At 53.6% G+C, this 10,430-nt stretch overlaps 1 protein-coding gene across 1 annotated transcript; it reads left to right on the top strand.

Annotated features, from left to right (window-relative positions):
• Positions 1 to 2,017: 2,017 nt before the first annotated feature.
• On the top strand, positions 2,018 to 3,025 carry LOC147599845 (olfactory receptor 14A16-like). Its single transcript, XM_086753671.1, has one exon. It carries the CDS (start codon positions 2,018 to 2,020, stop codon positions 3,023 to 3,025), a length of 1,008 nt encoding a protein of 335 aa, XP_086609797.1.
• The last annotated feature ends 7,405 nt before the right edge of the window (positions 3,026 to 10,430 follow it).

The raw sequence follows: 10,430 nt of genomic DNA, 5'->3' as shown, positions 1-10,430 counted from the left end.
TAATTCTATATTTGAAAGCAATTTCGTTGAATTAATACCTTATTTTAGTATTTGTAGTGCCCTGCAGCTCATGCTGTTTTCTTGTGAGAGACACCAAAATTAGGGTGAGCCAGCTGCCTGCAAGATTAACAGCTGGCAAAATGGAGCATCAGTCTGGGAGAACCCTGAGAATCTCTGGGATTCAGTCAACAGAAACATCCTGAAGTTCACAAGGAGAAGCAACAAGTCCTGCTTTGAGGGGAAAGAATAACCTTGTACCTCAGGGCAGGCTAGGACCTGGCTGTCTGAGCAGGGACCTAAGGAGGAGGGCCTGGGCCCAAGGAGGGATGCCATATGAGCCAGTAGAACATGCTCACCATAAGTGAGATCAGCTGGGTAGGCAGCTGCATTAGGAACCATGTGGCCACTCAGAAAAGGGGAGTTACCATCCCCCTCGAATGAGCACTGTTGTGGCCACATTTGGACTGATACTTCCCTCTGTTGGGTTTCCTGCTGTAGACAACTTGGGAGGAACTGGAGAGTGCCCAGAAGAGGTCTTCCAAGATGGAATCAGGTTACATGCCCTCTGTGGGAATGCTGAGGTACTTGGGCTTTTACCTGCTGAGAAAGAGGCTCAGAGCAGCATGATCAGAGGCTTCAGCTCCTTGAACAATGGAGTCAGAGTGGATCGGGGAGCTCCCAAGGGCACGGAGGGAGAAGCTGTGGGTGAATAGAGTGACCCTTAGCAGCGTTCCTGTCCTATTGAGCTCTGGATCTCTGCAGGACATTGCCAGAGGAAGCTTTCTAATAAGCACCTCAGGACAGGGATACCTGGAAGGAAAGGTGCTTTCTGAAGTCTGTGCCTTCAGTTTCTTGCTGTGTTTGTGGGGGAAAAGAGCAAAGGAGCTGTCAGGTTTGCACAAGAGACTGACACTCCCACGACATTGGACTGAAAGGTCAGTGGGTCTGTGAGGAGGCTGATAACGTCCCTTCACCTCTTCCATTGCCTGCTGAAAGCCCCATCACCTGTGTGGTATCACCGTGGTTCATCTGAGCTGCTCCTTAGCCCCTGCCAACACAGGGATGTTTTCTGGCCCTGTCTGCCAGAGCAGAAGCACTGGGGCATTTCTCCTTCTTTCTCCACCTGCCCCTGCTGCTGCTGCTGCTCTTGTTTTTGGGCTCTCTGGGGCTGAGGGTTCAGCAGCAGCTCAGCCACTGACCCTGCAGGCCTTGCCGTGCAGATGTGTCCATGGGAGCAAGGTGCCCAAGCCCTCCTCTGGCCCTCTGGGCAAGGCAGTCCAGAGGGTGGGAATGAAGCTGGCTCTCTGTTAAGGACACCCCATCTTCAGGGCATCCAGAGGCTGACAGATCTTCCCTGGAGAGGGGAGTGTGGAGATCATCTGCATTTTGAAACTGGGTTCCTCTCTTCTGTGCAGCATACAGTTCCTTTCAGGGGAAGAGCTGAGTGTGCTCATCCTCTGGCTCAGAGAGCTGTGAGCCCAGGGCAGCTGACAGCAGGACGGATGGACATGCTGTCTGTCCTCCCTGTGCACCAAGGCTCTGTCCCTTTGCCTGCCAGGGCTCTCAGGATGGCACCTGCAGTGTAGCAGAGATGCCAGGGATGTCTGCCTTCAGCAAACTCTCCTCAGGTGGGACGGGGGGCAGGAACAAAAGAAACATAAACAACCCCCCACAGCTCTGCTCTGCAGCCGGGTGAGTTGGGAGGGACAGTGCTGAAATGTCATTGATTTCATGAGGGGATTTAAACAGAGATCGCTGCTGGTTCCTACCTGCCTGTTGGTGCACAGCAGCACTGACTCCTCAGGAGCTCACAGCAGAACCCTCTGCTCCCCATTGCACCCTCAGCCAGCAGAACCCAGAGCTCAGCCAGGGAGCTGCATGAAGGTCTTTCTGGAAGGACAGAGTTTTTGGGAGTGGAATTCTGTGAGAAATGGAAGAGGTTTTTCTCAGAGAAGCCATTCCTAAACCTCCACTGTCTTCTCCTGCTTTGACAGACTACCATGTTGAGAGGAAGGAAATGTCCAACAGCAGCTCCATCACCGAGTTCCTCCTACTGGCATTCGCAGACACACGGGAGCTGCAGCTCTTGCACTTCTGGCTCTTCCTGGGCATCTACCTGGCTGCCCTCCTGGCCAACAGCCTCACCACCACTGCCATAGCCTGCGACCACCACCTCCACACCCCCATGTACTTCTTCCTCCTCAACCTCTCTGTCCTTGACCTGGGCTGCATCTCCACCACTTTTCCCAAATCCATGGCAAATTCCCTGAGGGACAAAAGGGACATTTCCTACCAAGGCTGTGTAGCCCAGCTCTTTTTCTTTATCTCTCTTATCGCAGCTGAGTACTGTCTTCTCACTGTCATGGCCTATGACCGCTACATTGCCATCCGCAGACCCCTGCACTACGGGACCCTCCTGGGCAGCAGAGCTTGTGTCCACGTGGCAGCAGCTGCCTGGGGCAGTGGGTTTCTCAATGCTGTGCTGCACACTGCCAATACATTTTCACTGCCACTCTGCCAGGGCAATGCTGTGGACCAGTTCTTCTGTGAAATCCCCCAGATCCTCAGGCTCTCCTGCTCAGACACCTACCTCAGGGAATTTTGGATTATTGTCGTTAGTCTCTTAGTAGCATTTGGCTGTTTTGTGTTCATTGTTGTGTCCTATGTGCAGATCTTCAGGGCTGTGCTGAGGATCCCCTCTGAGCAGGGACGGCACAAAGCTTTTTCCATGTGCCTCCCTCACCTGGCCGTGGTCTCCCTGTTTCTCAGCACTGCCATGGTTGCCCACCTGAAGCCCCCCTCCATCTCCTCCCCAATCCTAGACCTGGTGGTGTCATCTCTGTACTCATTGGTGCCGGCAGGCAGTGGGTGGGGGCACTTCTCCTCACAGCACATTCAGCCAGCACCACCCAGAGTTCCTGGCACAGAGCTGAGGGAAGGTCTCCTAGAAAATGTAAAGGACGTGCATAGCAGGGGAGGGTCTATGAGATACGGCTTTTTATCTGCTCAGAGAGATCTTCCCTAAGTTGTCACTGTCTTTCCTATGCCATTGTTCAACCCCACTCGAGACCAGACTACGCATTCACTCTCTCACTCCCTCCACCCTCCAAGACAATAGGGAGAGATTGAGATCTGGACGGAAAACACCAAAAATAGTAGCACGATAATTAAGGATAATCTTTGACAATAGATGATAAAGTATGTAGCTTATTTTACAGCACACAATGTAAATATACAGAATTAATCACGAAGAAGGAAGATATTACTCCAACTAACAAGGACAGCAGGAATAATATGGAGCAAACAAGCTATTGGCGAAACATCAGGAGCACAGATGGACAACAAACAGCTGCCGTGGGCAATTAATGGCATATGAGGGCCCAGAGGTAAAAAGTTTAACCTCCTCTTCCTCTCTCTTCCCTGCTGCCTTCATCCCCAAAGACCCCTGTGCACAACCACCAGACATCACGGTGCAAGCGCAATAAGGAGGAGTCTGGGGCATGGACTAGGGAAATGAGTTCCAGGAATGGGTCCACCTTTTCGGGAAAAGGTCATGAATACCTATAGGCGTTATCACAATCCTTATGAATATGTAAACACTCCTGTGGATAAATATAGAAAAGTCCACTGACACAGGTGCGCATCTTTTTTGGGAAGCGATTCCCTGTGCGCCCAGTGCATCGAAAATAAAGTATACCTACTTTACAACCTTCTGGGTTGTGGAGTTTCTTTCTCCGCGTGTCACTGTGAGGCTCCATGGGCTGCAGGGGGACAACCTGCTCCACCATGGTCATCACCACGGGCTGCAGGGCAATCTTGGCCAGGAGCCGCATTACTGCTCGCTCTCCTTCTGCACTGACCTTGGTGTCCGCAGCTGTTCCACTCACAGGAAATCCTTCACAGCAGGCAGGCAGATGCCTCTCAGGGTCTCTTCACATCATCCATCTCATCTCCTCTCCACTTCTTGCAGCTGGGCTGGGCCGAGTCGGGCCCAGTCGGCCGTCCGGCAGGAGGCCAGAGGGTGAGGCCTGCAAGGCCCACAAGGCTTGTGCCTCTCTGCCCCTGCTCAGCTTCTTTACATTATCTCCTTTTTTTTTTTCTGTTTTTCCCCTTAAATACATTATCACAGAGGTGTTATCTGGGAACATTCTGCTACCAATTGGCTCGGCCTTGGACAGCAGTGGGTCCGGCCTAGGCCCGTCCAAGTCCACTGAACAAAGGGGAGTAACTTCTAGCAGCTTCTTAGAGAAGCTACCACCGTAGCCCCCCCGTCACTAAATCAAACCAGAACAGTCCTTCACTGGATACATCTTCTGGGCAGTGAGCTGACCATCTCTGTAGAACATATGATCTCCAGGACACCCGACTGTCTGCTTTGCCTGTCCTGTTGGCCTGTGGGCTGCCCTCCAGAAAGGCTCAGGTCTCTCATAGCAGCGCTGAGCTTTCCCTTGGAGGCCAGGACTCTCCTCTCAGAGTCCTTTGCTTCTCTCGTGAGGAGTTGTGTCCTGCTCTATCACAACTCCACCTCTGGGCTGGGAAGGAGAAGAATTCACAGGTCCACTCTTTGAAACATCGCTCCCCTGCTCTCATCAAAGTCTAACTTTGTTTAGTTGTTTTGTTTGTTTCTTTTTTATAAGAGTAATTTGTGCATGAAGTCATCTTGTAGGCAAAAGAAGTGAAAGCACAGGGCAGATGGGAGAATTACAATGGACAGTGCCGCTCTCCAGATGCTGCACTAAGACACAGAGTGTTGAGCCATTTGTCTGTCCCATCTCAAGATTCTTCACATTTGCAGTCGTAAAAACCAAAGATTCTACCCCTATAACAAACACACACCAGATGTGATATTGAAAAATACCCAATACAGAAAACAATTATTATAAACACATGCGGAGACTCTCTTCTGCATGCTCTTCAGAGCCATGAGTGGAATCACTGAACTTTTCCATTAAAGGTGGATTACATCTGACATCCCTTGTGAACACTGGAACTGTCACAAAACCAGCTCCCACGCACACACTACAGCAGGGCAAAGCTGACTCTTCAGCAGCGCACAGGCAGAGCTCCTGCTCCTCACAACAAACTCCGACAGTACGAATCAGAGAGAGAAAAATAATTTCAGTGGGGAGGGGTGGGGGATATACTATGAAAATTGGAGGAGCTTTCCTCAGAGAAGTTTGTCTGGATTTTTTCCTATGTTTTCCTTTTTAAAGCAGTGTTCTCATACCAAGAAAGAGCAAATGTCCAGTTGCAGCTCCACCACCAACTTTCTCCACCTGGCATTCGCAGACACACGGGAGCTGCAGCTCTTGCACTTGTGGCTCTTCCTGGGCATCTACCTGGCTGCCCTCCTGGGAAACGGCCTCATCATCACTGCCATAGCCTGCAACCACCGCCTCCACACCCCCATGTACTTCTTCCTCCTCAACCTCTCCCTCCTTGACCTGGACTGCATCTCCACCACTGTTCCCAAATCCATGGCTAATAATCTCTGGAATACCAGAGACATCTCATACCCAGGGTGTATGGCCCAGCTCTTTTTCTTTTTTATATCTGCTGAGTACTATCTTCTCACAGTCATGGCCTATGACCGCTACATTGCCGTCTGCAGACCCCTGCACTACAGGACCCTCCTGGGCAGCAGAGCTTGTGTCCACGTGGCAGCAGCTGCCTGGGGCAGTGGGTTTCTCAATGCTGTGCTGCACACTGCCAATACATTTTCACGGCAATGCTGTGCAGCAGTTCTTCTGTGAAATCCCCCAGATCCTCAAGCTCTCCTGCTCAGACACAGATGCCTCAGGGAAGCTGGGCTTGTTGTGGTTAGTGTTTGTTTTGCATTTGTCTGTTTTGTTTTCATTGTGGTGTCCTATGTGCAGATCTTCAGGGCTGTGCTGAGGATCCCCTCTGAGCAGGGACGGCACAAAGCCTTTTCCACGTGCCTCCCTCACCTGGCCGTGGTCTCCCTGTTTGTCACCACTGCCATGGTTGCCTACCTGAAGCCCTACTCCTTCTCTTCTCCAACCCTGGATCTGGTGGTGGCAATTCTGTACTCGGTGGTGCCTCCAGCAGTGAATCCCCTCATCTACGGCATGAGGAACAATGAAATCAAAGCTGCCCTGGGGAAACTATTTGAACACATGCTACTGTAGATTAATAAGGTGTCCATTATTCTACTATGACTCTCTCTGTATCTCAGGAGAAGCGAGGCTTAAGTTTTATTCTGTGTGTCTTTATTATAACTTTGTAGGGGTGGTTGTTTGGGTTTTGGTTTTATTACTTTTACACCTATAGTTATCTTATTCTTGGCCTCCTACCTGTTATTTTCTTGACCCAATTACCTCATGTACATAAAGATTCAGACTCCCTGTTTAGATAAATTCAATACAGAAAGTAGAAGAAAATTATTTGTCTTTGCTCCCATCTCTTCAGCTCTCTGCTGGAGCTGTGAGAGCCAAAAGCCCGGCACACAGTATGGATTCAGGAAGCAAATACCCAGCTGCGACATGGAGAAGCAGCCCCTGTTGCCCTCAGGGCTCCCCCTCGCTCCATGGCGGGCACGGCCTCTCTACTGCTTGTGAATGGGGGCTACTGCTTCCCTGGAGCCGTGGCCAAGGACAGCAGCAGGACATGGCCTTTTCAGTGCTGGTGTCTCACTTTCACACTGTCCTGCTGTGCCCTTGCATTTGGGTTACCTCCAAGGTCTTGTGTAACTTTGGACACTCCTGTTGTGTCCACAGTGGCATCCCTGTGGCTGCAGGCAGGAGCAGGCAGTGTGAACCACTGTGTCAGAGCTGGCCTCCGTGCAAGGACCACCGTAACCAAAGGGGTTCTTCAGGGCAAGGCCAGAAGACTGGATGCCTCTTCCAAAACCAGTGTCAGGAATAGATCCAAGGAGCAGCTCCCTCAAAAAGATTTTTCCTCCTCTGGGGTTCGTGATGGTTTCAGGGAGACAAGCTCAGAGCCACAACTGGACATGTTAGGGACCCAGGGCTGGAGAGAGACCTCCCTTCTTGGCTGCACATGTTCAAGCAGACAGCAACTGGTCTTTGATTTATCTGCCTGGCACTGTCCCACCTGCAGTGGGGCTGATGGCAAATGCCATCCTGGAGAGGAACTGGGAGCTGCCAGGAGAGCTCAGGGCATCTCCAGGGACAGTATGTGAGTCTGGGTGGGCAGTGAGTGGCAGCCCATAAAATAAACAGCCAACCAAGGCAGAGTCTCCTGGAGGATGAGGTGAACCTGAGGACACCATGGGCTGATGAGGGCCCTGCAATGCCAGGAGAGGCTGTGAGGAGCCAGAAGGCAAAGGGACACAAGACTGGAGAGTGGTTCAGGACACCCTTTTGGAAACCCCGTGGGCTGGATCTAGTGCAGCCCTCCCTTGCCCTTAGTGCCATGGGAGACACTCCATAGTCCTGCTAAGCCTTGTCTTTGGCTCTTGGTCCATCAAGGGAAGATGGAAAGAGCCTCAGCAGCAGTGAACTCTGTCTGTCTGGATCTACTTCCCACCCTCACCAGCACGGCTAGGGGACAGTAACTCTGTGGCCCCAGGGCATCATAGTCCTCTTGCCCTGCAGAGCAGCACCGCAGGAGCAGGGTCCTGCACAGAGCACCATGAGGAGGGAGCCAGGCACAGCTGACCGGGCCAGCACAGACACGCTCAGCTGGGAAAGGCTCTTGGGGAGCAGGGATGACTCTGGAGAAGAGCAAGGCAGCATTTCTGTGCCTGCAGGGAGGAATCAATGAAAAGGAGAAACCTCCTTCTGCAGGCACAAGGGCAGGACATGCTGCTCTGTCACCTGCCCAGGACTCTTGTGCTGGCCTGGGGAGAGGAGTCGACACTGAGGAGGGACAGTCAGTCTGTGGTGGGCATCTCCTGGTCCCAAGACCAAGGGTACTGGAGTTTCACTGGCATCCATTTCCTCATGCCGTGGTGAACCTCCATCCCTGGGCCTGAGACCCCTCCCTGCCCTGCAGCAACTGCTGTGCACTTCAGAGGAGCTGGGGCTGGGGGGGTTTATGGCCAGAGCTCTGCAGCATTTGCAGCGGGCACTGCCATGGGGCCAGCCCAGACTGGGCTGCTCTGTGGGGCTGGGCTGGGGAGCAGGCAGGGGAGGTGGGAAGAGCTGGAGAGGGGCTAGACTGGGCTGGAAAGTGCCTGGGAGACGCCAACACCAATGTTAGCGTAGATGTTTGACCATGCAGAGCGAGGACACACTGCAGTGGGTGTGTGGTGCAGAGCCCAGTGTCCTGGAAGGCAGCTGAGACAGACAAGTGCAGGAAAGAGGAGGCTGGTCCGTTCCCTTGGTGGCATGGACAGTCCCAGAAGGTGCCCCAGGGCACCCGTCACCCCCCAGCCTCCTTTGTCAGATATTTCTAGCACTGGCCACTCACACCAGGTTGTGGGTGTTTTTGCTCTGTGGCCACTTCCATCCTCCTGCTGGTCTCGGCACCTGTGCTGGGGGAAGAGCCAGCCCTGCTGTTCTGGTTTTGTTAGTGAGGGGGGGGCCTAAGGTGGTTGCTTCTGTAGGAAACTGCTAGAAGTCACTCCCCTTTGTTCAGTGGACTCGGCCGGGCCTAGGGCGGACCCGCTGCTGGCCAAGGCCGAGCCAATTGGTAGCAGAATGTCCCATGATAACGCCTCTGTGATAACGTATTTAAGTAGGGGAAAACAGGAAAAAGAGAGGAGAAGATGTGAAGCAGCTGAGCGGGGGGCAGAGAGGGGGAGGCGCGAGCCTCATGGGCCTTGCAGGCCTGACCCTCTGGCCTCCCGCCGGGCAGCCGACTGGGCCCAACTCGGCCCGGCCCGGCTGCAAGAAGTGGAGAGGAGATGAGAAGTGAATAAGATGTAAAAAGGATCCTGAGAGGCGTCTGCCAGCCTGTTGTGAGGAACGGCTGCAGACGCCAAGGTCAGTGAAGAAGGAGGGGGAGGAGTGATATGGCTCCTGGCCAAGATTCCTCTGCAACTCGTGGTGAAGACCATGGTGGAGCGGGTTGTCCCCCTGCAGCCCATGGAGGTCCACGGAGGGGCAGAGATCCACCTGCAGCTCGTGGAGGACCCCACGCCAGAGCAGGTGGAGGCCTGAAGGAGGCTGTGGCCCGTGGAGGGCCCGCTGGGACAGCTGTTCTAGAGGGACTGCACCCCGTGGAAGAGATGACCCACGCCGGAGCAGTTTCACGGAGGACTGTGGCCCGTGGAGGGCCCGCTGGGACAGCTGTTCTAGAGGGACTGCACCCCGTGGAAGAGATGACCCACGCCGGAGCAGTTTCACGGAGGACTGTGGCCCGTGGAGGGCCCACTGGGACAGCTGTTCTAGAGGGACTGCACCCCGTGGAAGAGATGACCCACGCCGGAGCAGTTTCACAAAGGACTGTGGCCCGTGGGAGGGACCCCACGCTGGAGCAGAGGAGGAATGCGAGGAGTTCTTCCCCTGACGATGATACAGCGGCGTAAAACAACGCGTGATGAACTGACCGCGACCCCCATTCCCTTTTCCCCCCCCGTGCCGCTCGGGACGGGAAGGTAGTAGAGATAATGTTAAGCCCGGGAAGAGGGAGGGGTGGGGGGAGGTTATCTTGTTCCCTGTCTCATTCTCCTGCTAATTTTAGAAATAAATGAATAGTTTTCCCCAAGTCGAGTCTGTTTTGCCCGTGACGGTAACTTTAAGGATTTCTCCCCGTCCTTATCTCAAACCTTGAGCCGTTTTTCTTATATCATCTCCCCCTGTTCTCTCGGAGGGTGGGGGGAGCGAGAGAGAGACTGCGTAGTCTGGTCCTGATCAGGGCTGAACTACGACACCTGCCCAGCTGCTCTTCTCACCCAGACCTTGGCCACCGTAGACCAGGGCTGTTGGTGAGCCCTTGCATGGACACAGCTGGGGCTTGGCTGGATCTGGGCACTGGGGCACTACAAAAGAAGGAGGGCTGATGGGGATGGAGACTGAGGTCTGGCAGGGGAACTCTGGTGACAGCAGTTTCCCCACCCCAAACACACCCTGTCCTGTGCAGTGTCTGATGAGGGCGGGCCGTGGGGGTGTGTGTTGGGCAGTGGGGCTGTGCTGGCTCAGGAACGGGTCACAGATTGGAGCCATAACCCAACAGTCAGGAGGTGGAAGCAAGGACAGGCCATGAAGGAGAAATTTGTAAGTGTGACCTCAGCGTATAGGCACGTGTTTAGGAAAGCTGACAATCACCCGGAGCTGATGGGGGCTGCAGGAAAGGTCAAGAGAAAAATGAAGAGCTTCAGTCACTGAGTTTGCAGTGAAGGCTGAGCAAGGAACAGGCTGCTGAGTGATGGAGTGGAGGGGGCATAACTGCAGACACAGACGGGCCTGAGGCACTGGATGCCTTCTTTGCCTCAGGCTTTGCTGATAAGGTCTCCCAGGCCTCTCCTTAGCGACAGGGCTCAAGGAGGAGGAGAGGGTGTATTG

The sequence above is a fragment of the Chlamydotis macqueenii genome, chromosome 8, assembly GCF_036417535.1.
Source record: "Chlamydotis macqueenii isolate bChlMac1 chromosome 8, bChlMac1.mat, whole genome shotgun sequence".
Classification (NCBI taxonomy): domain Eukaryota; kingdom Metazoa; phylum Chordata; class Aves; order Otidiformes; family Otididae; genus Chlamydotis; species Chlamydotis macqueenii.
The sequence above is the reverse complement of the archived record's forward strand: the minus strand, read 5'-3'. Positions and strand labels throughout refer to the sequence as shown.